The sequence below is a fragment of the Phaethon aethereus genome (genome assembly GCF_964289735.1).
Source record: "Phaethon aethereus genome assembly, chromosome: 16".
Classification (NCBI taxonomy): Eukaryota; Metazoa; Chordata; class Aves; order Phaethontiformes; family Phaethontidae; genus Phaethon; species Phaethon aethereus.
Genome location: NC_138592.1, coordinates 1,391,413 through 1,405,360, shown reverse-complemented (window position 1 = coordinate 1,405,360; position 13,948 = coordinate 1,391,413). Strand labels below are relative to the sequence as shown.

At 65.1% G+C, this 13,948-nt stretch overlaps 1 protein-coding gene across 1 annotated transcript in view; it reads right to left on the bottom strand.

The window, feature by feature from the left end:
- LOC309410695 (tyrosine-protein phosphatase non-receptor type substrate 1-like) overlaps positions 1-13,879 on the bottom strand; it is a gene marked incomplete at both ends in the record, with an annotated part of 17,710 nt that extends 3,831 nt beyond the window's left edge. The window contains 2 exons of the mRNA XM_082007140.1: positions 12,237-12,590; positions 13,459-13,879. Coding sequence (XP_081863266.1) covers positions 12,237-12,590; positions 13,459-13,879 — 775 coding nt within the window. The remainder of the gene's footprint in view (positions 1-12,236; positions 12,591-13,458) is intronic.
- Between the last annotated feature and the right edge of the window lie 69 nt (positions 13,880-13,948).

Here is a 13,948-nt window from a genome sequence, read left to right as displayed (position 1 = left end):
GAGCCACGTTTCACCAAGGGAGGTGACTGTGGTTCTTCTCCTGCCCGGGACTTTCCCCCCCGGGATCCCCGCGCCCCAGCCCCAGCCCAGCTTGGTACAGCACGGGGCAAGGTTACCTACAGCCTGACCAACCAGCCACGTCGCACCAGGACGCAGCGCCCGTCCCTGAGGGCTTGTGGGCTCAGTTCAGCCTCAAAACCCAAACCAGCAGGGAAAGCTTAGAGGTAAACATAGGAAAAACTCCGATACTTTGGACATCAGCCTAGAAAACACCTAAAACCAGCATCGAGCAGTGCTGTTTTGGGGCATGGGTGCAGAACCATGCCCAAGCACCCGCGAGGAGTCGGCACCTGCGGGAGCCCTCCATTATAAACCCAATTAATACATTGCACGCGCCCGCCGAGGCACTCGGGGCTGCCGGGACTCGCTGCCCCAGGGAAGCCGAGAGCCACGTAGTTGTATCCTGGCCCAGCCCCAGCACCCTGAGAGACGCCGCTTTCAGAGCTCGCCACAACACAGCAAGGTGCGCGACCACATCAGGGCACCGAGCCCAGCCCCGGCGCCCACGCGAGGTCCGCCCCGAGCACACAAGCCGGCGCAGCGTCCCTGCACCGGAGAGCAACACGTGCGTGGGGCTGTGCACGCTCACTCTGGCTGTCCTCCAGCTCCAACGCCAAATTTTAAGACCCCTCCAGCCTGCAAGCCGGGCAAACACCATACAGCCCTCCTGCATCTCCCCACCACCCCTCAGGCCTTGGAGTCAGCACCCTCACAGGGCTTCTAGCTGGGAGAAAAGCCCACAAATGTCTTCCAAAGTAGGTAGCGCCAATTACACTGCTGATATTTAGGGCTTCCAGCACAACAAATGGAGCTTCAGCTTCATTAGGTACCATGCCAATTTAATCCAAGACATCCAGTACAGAAGGAGCTTAAATTAGTTTATCTGATGTTAACTTCAAACAAGCGATATGCTAACACAAGGATGGAAAGAAGTGACCTGCAGCCTGCTCGCAAGGAGCCATGCAGCAGGATGGCCGAGCCGGACCACGATCCGGGGAAGGGGCGAGGGCAGCAGGAGCCCTCCAGCCCTGCAAACACTGCTTGAAAGGATTGGGGGGTGTATCATACCTGGCTGCTCACCACATGCCACCGCTGCAGCACCCAGCACCTTGCAGCTGGGGAGGGGGGCACCCACCCCCCCACCCCCTTATGTGGGAGAGGCTCTGGGGGGGTAATGAGCTGCAGGTGCTTCACCGAGGCTGTGATTGCCAGCAGAAAGGCAGGGGTGGGCTGGGGAGGCTGCTGGGCAAGCAGCCCGGGCACGGAGCCCGGGCACAGGCTTTGCCCCTTACATTTGGGGGGGCGGCACTCATGGGAGCTGTCTGTAATTGCTTTGGTCATGGCACAATTTAGGGCTGAGCTGAGACATCTCAGGGCCTCGTCTGAGCTCTCGAGCCCCGGTGCTGCAGAGGGTGCCAGGGGCGAGCGGGGAAGAGGCGCTCCCCGGCGTGGGGGATTTTCCGAGGAGGCCACCTCCACGCACGCCGGCCGGACCCGCCGCCTGCTACCGCAGCCTCCGTGGGGAGCCAGGTTCCTAATCGCAGCCCATTTAATTCCGGTGGCCCTCGAGTGCTCTGCCGGGATTAGCCGGTCTCCTCCAAGTCCATAAAATGACTTTCAGGAAGACGAGGGAGGGATGCCGGCGCTGCGCTGGACTTCGCTGGGATGGAGCGATGCTCCGACTGCGCTCACGGCGTTCACTTGCCGTCGCTCTGGGCTTCGGCAGCGGCAGCAGAGCCTGGCCAGCATCAGACCGTCCACCACCGTCCGCCGAGCAAAAAGGGAAGCACACGGGCTGCAGCGCGGACCGTATCTTTCACCACGGCTCGCCCGTCCCAGGGCCACGCAATGCTCCCGGGCTGCTCCCGGGCTGCTCCCGCCCGGCAGTGGCACCCTGTGGGGTGCTGCAAACCGGGGAACTTGGCCGGGCGTCCTTAATGCAGCTTCTGACGGGGGGAATTCCTCCTGCCTGTGCCGGAGCAGGAAAGGTGGTTTATATCCTGTGCCTGGCCTGGAAGCCGCCCCGGCTGACCGGGAGGCGATGGGCAGAGGGACGGGGGGTTTAGGGTGAAACTGCTGACGGGCCGGGAAAGCCCGGCTGCAGGGGCGGCTGGGAAGGACGGACCTGGCCGTGCCGGCGCTCGCTGCCTGGTTCGCTGCCGTAAGCGCTCGGAGGGCTGTGATGACCCTTGTTCGCGGGCAGGATCCTGCCCCTTTTTCCGGAGGAGGATTTGCTCGCTGGCTGTGGGTGCAGCGGGTGCCCAAAGCCCGAGCAGTCCCACGCCGCAGCCTCCTGGGTCCGCAGCACACGCACAGCGCAGGGATGGGGACCGGGGCGCGAAGAAGCTCCCACCCAGGGCAGCGCAGTAGGGGGCACAGGGTCCCCCAATCCTGCGCGCCTTGCGCCCACGGCTGCAAAGGTCGGGGGCCGTGGGGATGTCTGCGCTGGCTGAGGGGCACAGCCAGGGCTCACCCCAGCTCTCCTGGGCTCCAGAGCCGCAGGCAGCCCCGGTGCCACGGGCGCAGCCGCGCGGTGCCTGCCCTGGGACCCTTCCCCAGCCCGGGCTGGGCACAGAAGGGATGCTCAGCCCTGGGAGCAGCAGTGCCGTGGAGGAGAAAGGGGAGGGGAGGGCAGGCAGGGGCAGCCAGGGAGCTCCAGCCCTGCAGGGGACATTTTGGAGCTGGGTGTTCATCGTTGATGGGCTCCTGGGAGCTGTTTGAGCCAAAGCCTCCATCCCCGCTCCGGAGGAGGATGCTCTGCACCGGCCCACGGGGTCCAGATCCCCACGGCGCACAGGCAGCCCCCGCCAGCCCACAGCCCACAGCCAAATTTATGTACTGGGGGCTAATGGAAGGCCTTGTCACGCTGATGCCGGACGACTTTACTTCATGCTCTTGAGCCCCGGCAGCTCTGGCTCTCCGCGATGGGCCGGGTCCCTGCCAGAGCTGCTGGTGGTTCCCCACGTTGGATGCAGCCCGTCCCCCTCCGGCTGCCCGCTGCTCTGAGCCTGGGGGCTGCCGGGGCCGTGCCCGGGGCCGGGGCCGGCCGGGGACCGTGCGGGACAGCCTGGAGGCCGAGGGCTCCTGGGGTGCTGCAGGCGGGTGGACGGGGTGCAGGCTGTGAGGATGCACGTGGGAACAACGGGTGCCTTTGAGCCTACGGCCCCACGGAGCGATGCTAGTGAAGACCTTGGTCTCCCCTTGGCGGTACCACAAGGACCATGGAGGGGTGAGGAGCCTGGCCGAGGGAGGAGCGGTATCATCTCGGTTTTCTTCTGCCTTTTTTTTCCTGCATCCTCGCAAAGTTCTTTGTTGATTGCAAATTGTTATCATGAAAGCGCATCCAACGCTGCAATAGCAGATAATGCTCCGCGCGCTCCCGGCACGGCTGCTGTAACTCGCTGCAGGCTGGGCTGCCTGATAAAGCCCCGCGGCAGCTGCAGATGAAAATAAAAATGCTAACGCGGGGGGATTTATCATGCGAAGCTATCTCAGCCCATCGCTTCCTGCTCGGCAGAGCTCTCGCTGGAGGCGCTGGGGCGGCTGTGGGACTTTGAAGCCCAGGCTTGGCGGGGGAATTTGTGCTGTTGGACCTTGGCCGGGCAGGCGCTCGCGCCTCCGGAGCCGGGGAGATGCCCCAGCGGAGGGCTGAGCCAGGGCGCAGGGGGTGCGGGAGACCCGGTACGACCCCGCATCGCCCTTTACCGAGTGCTGTTAACGAGGGTGCCGGGAGATAACGGCGTGGCTGGCAGCGAGGGCTTTTACCGAGGTTATTTGCGAAAGCGCCATATCTAACGCATCGCGGCGGAAACGGCAATTGAGCGGCGGCGGAGATGCAGGGGGGACGCCCACCCCCCAGACGGCCGGACCCAGCCCAAGAGGGGGATTGCTGCTGTCTTGACCAGCCCCTCCAGCGCCGGCCCCAGTCCCAACGCCCGGCTGTCCTTGCGGTGACCGTCCCTGCGCTGTCCCCGCAGCAGCCTCGCAGCTCGGCGAACGCGTGGCAGAGCACGGGCTGTTTGCTTCGGCCCCATTGAGACCGGGCACATCCATCCGCCCACCTGAGCCGGCACTCCCAGCTCTGCCGGGCCGGGGCCAGGCTGGCTCTGCGGGTGGGAGCTCAAGGGAGAGGCTTCAGCAAGGGATTTGTGTTATTTTTGGTGTGGGGTTTTGGTTTAGGTTTTTTTTTTTAAGCTGAAAGGCAACAAAAAGCACGAGGACTAGTTCCAGCTCTGCAAGATCCAGCGTGCTCCCGGTGGCCGCATCGGTCCCAGGGGTCCGGGAGGGTCCCTGGCTCAGGGTCCAGGGAAGGAGCCGCAAATCAGAGCTGTGAACCGCTGCCGTCCTGCCCCGGCACTCGACCGTGAGGCCGGCGGGGCTGGCGCGGCGCAGGGCCGCGCAGCCGGGCCGGGGCCAGAGGGCTGCCGGAGCCGTGGAGGGAGTTCAGGGATGTCGAGGGTCTGTGCGATGTCTAACGGGTTTAGAAAATATCGCCTGGGATTATCCGCTGGCAGCGGTGCCCCGAGACGTCTGAGCGGGGACACGCGTCGGCACTGGCCGATGTCTGCTGGGGGGGGGGTGTGTGCATGTGGGAAGCCCGTTCTGCGTGTGCACGCGCGTGCACGCATCTGCGTGTGCGGGCAGGTACACACGTGCGCGCGTGTGCCTGTGTTTGCATGTGTGCGCGCACACGCGCGTGCGTGTGCAGCAGCAACAGCTCTGGGTCGGGGCGTAGGTGCGAAGGGGGCTGCTGGCCCCGCGGTGCCGCAGCGTCCAGACCGTGCGCGGCCGCCGGCGGCTGCCAGCCCGGCGCTGGGGCTCGGCTGCCCGGAGGGAATCCGGCGAGCCGGCGGCAAAGCCTCTGCCCTGCGACACAGGCGAGGGATGCTCCGGCCTTCGTTGCGCCGCAGCCCTTTAACCGCAGCCCGGGACCGCCAGCATTAATGACACCCACCCAATTAGCCGCTGCGAGCTCTGCCTAGCCCGAAGGATTAGCAAACGAAATCATCATCCCAAGGCATAAGCAGTTAACACCACTAATTAGTCATCGCGTGAATCCTAACCCAAAGACTAACCCGGGCGCAGGCAGCCAGCCATGGCAGCGCCGCGGGCAGGGGGCTGCTGCCCGCCCGGCCGGGGCCTCCCTCGGCTCCTGGAGACGCGAGCTGTTTACGGAGAATTTGCCGGGCTCAGGGATATGTTATTTTTACATGTTGCCATAGTTACCGATACTATTATAAAATTAAGCCTGAACCTTGCGGAAGAAACGGATCTGTCAGAGCAATTATTTTAGCGAGCGCGTTGTTGGTCCCGCCGCGCTGCCCACCCCGCGGCCGGCAGCGAGGGGCCGAGCCGACGGAGCTCCCCGTCGAAGGCTCTGCAGGGGCCGCATCCTGCTAATGGGCGCGTCGCCGGGCCGAGGCGCTGGGCAGGCTGCCGGAGCACCGGCTCTCCCGGCCGCCCTACGCCAGGAGCCGCCGGCGCCGGCACAGCCCCTCCATGCTGGCAGCACCGAGGGGCACGTCCAGGCGAACAAAAGCCCCCTGAGAGCGCGCTTTCAGCCCGCTCCGTGGCTCCCTCCCGCAGCGCCTGCTTTCCCCCTTCTCCTGCCTCTCTAAATATTTTTCCCTTTCCCTGCACTTCTCCTCAGAGGGACACTTGTGCCGGGCGCGGGGCACTGCCAGCGCTGGGGCCGCTGCCAAGCACGGCCAAGCTTTAAGGTCGCTCCGTGCCGGGAGGAGCGGGGAGACCCGGGGACCCCCACCGCATCCTGCCCTCCCTGGCTGACGGGGACAGCCTGTGCTCCCTGTGGGAAGGGGAGCTCCCGAAAGGGCTTCCCCATCCCGAGCAGCAGCCCCCGGCTCTTTTCCCCGGACAAAATCCGCCAGAACATCCCCAGGAGCACGTGCGGCTCACTCTGGGCACGATGCACGTGTGGATGTCGGGGGTCCAGGACCACCCCAACGTACCACCAACAGCTGATCCAACGTGAAGAGCCCCGAGTATCCCCAGTGCAGGCAGGACACCCCTCCTGCCCGCCCCGGGACCCTCTCTCAGGCGCCGGCAGGACCAAGCACCGCAGCTGGATCCGTCCTCCCCGTGCCAGCTCTGGAGGGCTATTGTCCCTGAGCAATGTCCCGTCAAACACCCAAAGCACAAAGTGAGTCTTTCTTAAGCACTGGGTGTTCCTGTTCGTCCCACGGTCCTGGAAATCCCTCTTTAATCATTGCCAGCGTCTTGGCCTCCGCGACATCCTGCGGCGAAGGACCGCACGGGCCAAAGGAGTGTTGGGCGCAAAGGATTTCCTTTGAAACGTGTTTGACACTTTCATTTTCTCTGCCTGCAAATAGAAGAGATGGCAAATGGCCAGAGGGCAGCCCCCAATCTGCCCCACACCCCCTCAGCTCCAGGGATTTAATGAGAGTGGTTCCAGGTCAGGTAGAGAGGTTGTGCTGCAATAGCACAACCTCCTATTAGACACCAGAGAATCCACACGGACAAGCAGCATCCTCCAAGCACCTCCGCCTCTCCTCAGCTTAAAGCCCTGGACCGCAGCCCAGGGGTCCCGGTTCACTTCCCCGCGGGCCAGGCTGCGGCGCAGGCAGAGCCCAGGAACCCACCCCTTCGCCGAACACACCGGGGGGTCCCGCAGGGTGCCCCGGTGCCGCGGGGCTGCTGTCCCGTAGCGCGGCTTTCACTGGGGCTGGGCTTGGGGGGCGGGAGAAATCCCTGCTGCGCTGGCGAGAGCGCTCACTGCATCAGGAACCCGGGGGGGGTGAGGCTGGCGGTGAGGCTGCGGCACCAAAACTGTTCCTATGACAACCCCAAATCCCAGGCCTGTTTATCCCCTTTAATAAAAATCCACAGTAACCGTGAAACTGGGGAATAGGATTCAATAAGTAAGACACGAAATAAATCAGGAACAGCGTGAAGCATGTCACCATTTTACTTCGGCTTCCTTCCTTGCTTCCCAAGGAAAAGCCTGAGGATCGGGGAGCTGCAAAGGGCAGAGCTGGCGGGGTTGGAATCGGTGGGAGCAGCGTCCCAGGGCTTCTCCCTCCAGTTCCCTCTCCCGGCAGGAGCACAGCCCGGGGCAGTCAGCGGGCACAGGCGAGACCCGCCTGGCATTTCGTGGGGACAATCAAAGTGTCCCCGAGACCCTCTCGCCCTTCTCAACCCCCCCAAAGCACCCCAGCTTCCTCCAGCTCCTCCTGCTGCGCCCGTCAGCGTCCTGGCACAGCGTCCCCACGGCATCGCCTGGTCCCCATGGCATCACGGGCACCCCAAGGCCTCGTGGGGTCCCCGTGGCATCACCGGGTGCCTGTGGCGTCGTGGGGACCTGGGAGGTCCCTGTGGCATCGGATGCACTTGGACCCGGGGCTGTTTGGCTAATACTGATGTGCGAAGGGACCAGCCTGTCTCTCCGGGCCATGGGCTGATGGCCACCATGGTCTCGCAGTGGCAAGGACAGGGATGGGGACAGGGATGGGGACAGGGACAAGGACAGAGCAGGAGCACAAGGGCGTCTTGGACAGACACAGCCACAAACCAGGGCCTTGGCTGGAGCCGCTGCCCCGTCAGCCGCTGGAGGGAACAAGCTGGAACAAGCACCCGGCTCTTGGGTGACGCGATGGCCGCCGGGCGCCCATCCCTGCGAGAGGCACTGCCGGTGGGGGGGTCTCTGCATCCCAGGGCAGGGCACGAGGCATTTATCCCCGTCTCTCCCCTTTTTTCTGTGCTCAGCCCTGGCTCCAGCACGAGCCCAGCTTTGTCCCGCTCCCCCCGAGCACTGCCAGCCCTCTCCTGTCCCCCAGGACACCAGGGAGATGCCCACATCCCCCTGCTTCGGCCAGCCCCACGCACTGGCTGAGACCAGGCTCTTCCTCGGCATTCATTACATCACTGCTCCCCCTCGCCTTGCTGCTGGGACCAGCCTCCTCCATCAGTCACGCTCTCCGGACTAATTGCTCTCAGTTATTCCACGTTTTCCATCGGAGGCTCATGTTCCCTGTTGGCTCTTGGCACAGCCCACGCCTCCCACGTTGGCTCCCCGGCACGGCATGACACAGCACGGCACGCCACGCCCCAGCACCCTTCTCTCCTCGGCACCTCCAGGAGCTGTTTCCCACCTCCCGGGGCTGGGAGCGGAGCAGATGCCGGGGCAGCCCACGAGCATCCCCTGGCTCTTCCCTGGCTCCTGCTTTCTGCTTCTCCCCGGGGCGAGGGTCCGCGCAGGCTCCCACCACGGCGCAGCCCAGCTCCGCCTCTCCCCAGCCCTTCTGCTTGGCTTTGCCGACCCGCGAGGTCCTGGCACCGGGCTCGCACACCACGTGGAACAAAAGCCCAGCTGAACTCCCCACGCCACCCGCACGCTGGGAGCTTCTTGCCGTGGTGGGGGCTGCTGCCCGGCCCGTTCGCCGTGACGCACCGCCGCGACCTCCTCCGCTCCGCTGCACCCTTGCCCCGGCACGGCACTGCCCCGGGGTGTCGGTGCACGGGATCCAGCGCTGGGACGCAACCCAAACCCCGGCTGGAGCTGGCGTGTCCCCTCCCTGGCTGGGACGCCGAGCCTCTCCCCGCCGCCCGTCCAGCCACCACCTCTGCTCCGCACCGCGGCGAAGCCGCCTTTGCTCGGCCCGGCTGCGGGCAGGAGGAGCCCGGCGGGCACCGGCCCCAGCATCGCCCTGTGCCCGCCCCAGCCACGGCAGCCCTCAACCCCACACAAGCACCCGCATTTCTCACTCGAGCACCCAAGCGGGCGACTCAGCAGGACGTGACACCCGGCAGCACCAGGAAACCACCACGCAGGAGCAGTAAGTCCCCAACCTCAGCGTCACCCGGCGCTGCCCCCCAAGCAAGGCGCTGCCCCCCAAGCGAGGCACTCCCCGGCACGCTCCTACCTTGTGTCCGTGCTCGGGCGCTTGTTTGTGCTTTCACTGCTGGCGCACCCCGGGCTGGTGGCTTAAAGGATTTTCCTATAATAAGCACCAAACCCCTCCCCTGGGCAGTAAGCTGCAGACCTGGGTCCTTTCCTAGGTACAGGGCGCTCCACGGGGCTCTGCTCGCCTGCTGCTTTGCATATGCTTGTATCAAACTGGATTTCCCCCCTCCTGAGCCAGCCCAGTGCTTAAAAAGCCCTAAATCTCCTTGAATTTCATTTCCCCTTGTCTGCAAGGTCTACCCCCGGTTTCGGTCTCACCCACATATTTTACATACTCCTGCTCGCAATCCTGACGTGAGCTTTCCGCGAGCTTCGGCGTCCTCCCCGCGCAGAGGCCGGGCAAGCCCTGCGTCCCACTCAGGGCAGCCGCCGCCTCGGCTGGGAAACGAGCCACCGCCCGGTGCGGCCATGGCTCCAGTCAGCACCCGGCGCTGCCGGGGGCTTCACCCCGGCAGCCCCATGCCGTGACCCCTCGCTGCTGCTGGGGCTGGTGCAGAGGGGCCAGGCTGGGGACGGGTGCTGGGGGAGGTGCCGGTGGACCCCTGCCCCGGCAAACTCCCTCCCACCGCTGTGCCCACAGCTGAGTGCCCCCGAGCTGTCCCCAAGAAAGAAATGACTCAAAACTGTCCGCAGGGCACGTCCCCTGGAGGAGGGGATGCTTATCCAGTCACGCAAATGAATTTCAGTAGTGGCTCCTCTCCCCCCATAACAATTCTCTCCCCGAGAGGATCTCTGCCAGCAGACAAGGCTCCCCTGGGTACACACGCTGCTGTTTCACACTGTCTTGTTTCACTTCTCTTTTTGGATTTCACAGTAAGATGTAGATAAAGTTGGAAACCAGCAACTGCAGCAGCTTTCAGGGTTACAGGCAGTAGCAGCGGCAGAAACACCAGGTTCTCTGCCTGAAAAGCATGTTTCGCCCCGCAACTGTGCCCACAAAGCGGGGTGTTTGCTCGTGGCGGCACGGGGTGCGGTGGGAGCGCCTGCCGCCACGGGTGGGTGCGTGTGCGCGCATCGTGCTGGGGTGAACCCGGGTGCTGCAGCGGTGCCCGGCGTGGAGCACGCACCCCACAGCTTCCCGCTGCCACTGCGCTCCATCCTCAGCTGCCAGCCTGCTCCCCTCGGAGGTGGGCACCCAGCACGCGTGCACGGAGCAGATGTGCACAAAACAGATGTGCAGGGAGCAGATGTGCAAGGAGCAAGAGATATGCACGGAGCAGATGTGCAAAAAACAGATATGCACGGAGCAGATGTGCACGGACTGGCCGGGGCTGGAGCAGGAGACGTGCACGGAGCAGGGCAGAAGGGGTGGAAGGGCTGGCCGGTGCCAGCTGCCCTGATTTCAACACAGCATCACGAGCTCCGTTCCCAACCACCGGCCCCTGCGGGAGGGCCAGGAAAGCTGGGCAAGGGCTGGTCCTCAGCCCACGAGCTGCAGCAAAGCGGCACGGAGGGCTGTTCCCGAGAGCCACCCCACGCATGGTCAGAAGATGCTCCCAGTGGGAGCCGGGCAGCCGCTCTGCCCGTGGGGCTCAGCGCAAGGCCTGCAGCAGCACGGGGTGAGCCGGCATGGGGCTGCGGAGGCCACGCATCTCCCAGGACCCCGTGGGACCGGTGCTATTGCTCTTGCTCTGAACACAGCGGGGCTGGACGGCATGGCTGTTTGCTGCCTTTAATGAGGATGGGCTTGGTGCGGTGGCAAGATGACAAAAATTATGGACCAGCTGAGCTGGGAGAGTGCCGGTGGTGGCCCATGCTGGTGGAGACAGGGGTGCCTGAAGTCCTCCTGGAGCAACTGGCACCGGGCGGCTTGCACGAGGCAAAGGTGCTCAGCCCTGTGGCCTGATCCTGTGCTCGAGACGACCACGGGGTCCTGGGAGAGCTGCTGCTGAGCCCTGGCACGGCAGGTCCAGCCCTGCGCCTCATCCTGCCCGGCACAGCCACTGAGCCAGGAACGAATGGGGGGAGCTTTGCTGAGTGTGCCAAGCTTGGACCGGGGTGCACCATGCAAACAGACCCACTTCTTCTTTATTGTGCCCTGCAGAAATGTCCCTGCTTCCTCCCCCGAAACAGGCTCTTCAGCCTTGCAGGCTGCGGTGCCACACGTCACTTAGCAGCTACCCTGATGCTGGCGTACTCGGAGCAGGCTGCGCCGGGGCTCCTGCTGTGCCGCGGCGCCACGGGCAGGGGCTGGAGATCAGCGTAGTGGATGTCGTTGTCTTCCTTGCTGCTTTGCTGCAGAAGTGCACACAAATGGTGAATGCCGTCACAAGAAAAATCTTGCAAAAGTTACCCTAACGGCAGGTTCAAGCCGGGACGATGATGCCACGGCTGCGCAGATGCCCCACGCCGTGGTGCAGAGCGTGCCGGGACCACGTGCTCACCCAGTACCCACCTTGGCCCCGGAGTCTTGCAGAGTCCCTGTAAGCCGAGGCATCGGCACGGGATGCTCTTCCCCATATTCATGGCTCATTCCTCCCCGGCTGGGCAGATGTGAGGTCTCTGCACCCAGGACTTCACTGCGAGGCGGGAAGGACGGCCATTAGAGCTAAAGGAAGCCATGTCCCCTCCCTGCACCACCCAGCACAGCTCTCCTCAATATCCCTCCCAAGTTTTAGCCCGGTTCTGTGGCACATGGCCACATGACACCCATGCTGAAGGCAGAGGAGACGGACAACATGCTGCCTGTGTGCGGGTACACTGTGGTGAGGGGCTGCGAGGAGCTCCCCGGCACTGGGTGCTCCCCACCACATGATCCTGTGAAACGCAGAGAAAAGCAACTCCATGCAGTGATGTGCCTGTGAGTAAAGGACCTTTTCGGGGGAAAATCATTGTGTCAGAGGGAGAGGAAACCAGGATAAGGCAGGTGGATAAGGCAGTTTGCTGGTGCAGAAGGAAGAGGTGGTGGGTACAAACCTGGGGGTCCCGGCACAGCACCGCAGAGGGATGGGCGACAAGCTGCCCATGGCCACTGGCCTGGCCAGGCACTGTCTCTCTGCCTCACCTCTGTGCTTTCTCCTGTACATGCAAAGGGCGACGAAGAGGCCGAGGAAGAGAAGGAAGCAGAGCACTACAGCTGCAGCCACCATGCTGGCAACCAGGTCTGTCTCTGTGGACATACAAGGCAGAGTGGGGAGAGGGTGGTGGGCACGGGGCAGCGCGGGACCCCATGCGGGCAGGGTGGGAGCTGTGGGATGGGGTCCTCAGGAGCAGCATCCCGCTGGGCTGCACTCACCATGCAGGGACACCTCCGTGCCGTTTCCACGCTGAAACACCTCATCAGCACCGCTCAGCGATTTGCGGAACTTCACGCAGTAATAGGTGCCGGCGTCCTCGGGTTGGACATCCCTGATGTGGATGCTGAAGTCCACGTTGGACTCGGCCACGGCCCGCGTCACGCGGGGGAAGGAGCCCGTCTGGTCATAAATGGTCTCATTCCCACTGCCCCAGCCCTTCAGCCACTTCACGGCACCAGGGGGTCCGTCTCCAGACGTGGTGCAGGTCAGGGTGAGCGTCTCCCCCGCCGCCACCGACACCTTGTCCTGGGGCTGCTGCAGCTCGAAGGTCCGGCCCGCCTGGGCACCCGCACCTGGGCACAGCGACAGGAGGGTTTGGGGCTGCGAGACGGAGCAGGGCGAGGGCTTGCTCCACTCACCCCAAGCAGCAGGGGCAGAGCAGCCCCAGCTTGCTCCCAGTTTGCAGCCAGCACAGCTGAGAAAGGTCCCTGGATACGGCAGAGACAAACCGCAGGCCCAGGGAGTGGTGGAAGCCAAGTTCAAAATGAACAAGGGCCAAACGTGCATCCCCTGTTGTGCTGTTAGGCGCTGCGGGTGCTCAGAGTCCGGAGAGGTACAGAGGGAGCCAAGGGGAATTCCTGGCAGGAAAAACTCCTGAGTGCTGTTAAATATTAACGTCCAGGCTCGGTACAACATGAGCCAGGACTACTGGGGCTCCGTGAGGAAGCGGGGTCCACAGCCCGGGGCTGCGCGCAGCCGGCGGGAGCTGGCTCTGAGCCCCGGAGCCGAGAGCGGCACCCAAACCCCTCCTGCCCACAGCCCCCTGCTCCCTTCGGCACCGGCTCCCCCAGGGCAGCCAAGCAGGGGAAGCCCCCGCTGCAGCCCCCAGCCCCGCGGCGGGGGGAAGCCGGGGGCAAGCAGGCAGCCCCTGGGCGCCGCCCCGGGAGCGGCCGCGCCGCCAGCCCGCCGCGGGGGTCGCGGGGGGAGGTCCCGGGGCTCGGCGCTGCACACCCCCGGGGCTCGGGGGCGTCCCGGGGCTCGGCGCTGCACGGCCCTCCCGCCTTGCCCCCGGCGGCCCCGCGCAGCCCAAAACAGTGGTCGGAGGAGGAAAGTCCCCCCCGCGCCTCTCCCCCGCCGCCCCCCCGTGCACCCCGGGCAGCAGCGGGCAGCGGGGCAGGGTGGCGGGGGGGTGACGGGCGGCTGCCGCCGCCCCGTACTCACCCGGCAGCCGCAGCGGGAGGAGGCTGAGCGGCCCGAGCAGGAGCTGCGCCGCCGCGGCGCGCCGGGCCATCGGCACCGCCCGGGCCCCGGGAGCGGGAGAAGGAGAAGCTGCGCAGGAAATGGAAGCGGCGGCCCGGGCTGTTAACGCCTCCGGTGCCTGCCCCGGGGCGGGCAGCGGCAGGGCCGGCCGGGACCGCCGCCGGGCCTCCCCCCGCAGGGCTTCACTCGAGGGCCAGGCGCCCCTGGGGGGCTCGGCCCCACGGGCCCAGCGCGGACGCCGGCCCGTGCCCCGATCCTGCCGGGGTGCCAAGCCCCGGGGGCTGGCCGCGTGTGGGAGAGCGTGCCGGATCACGACCCCTCTCTCTGGCTGCCCGGTGGCCGTGACCGTGGCACACATCGGCAGGGAGAGTGGGACGGGCATCGCGGGCGAGGACCAAACCTCGTGATGCAAAATAGTGTGAACGCTGCGGAGACCGGCGGTGAACCCCTT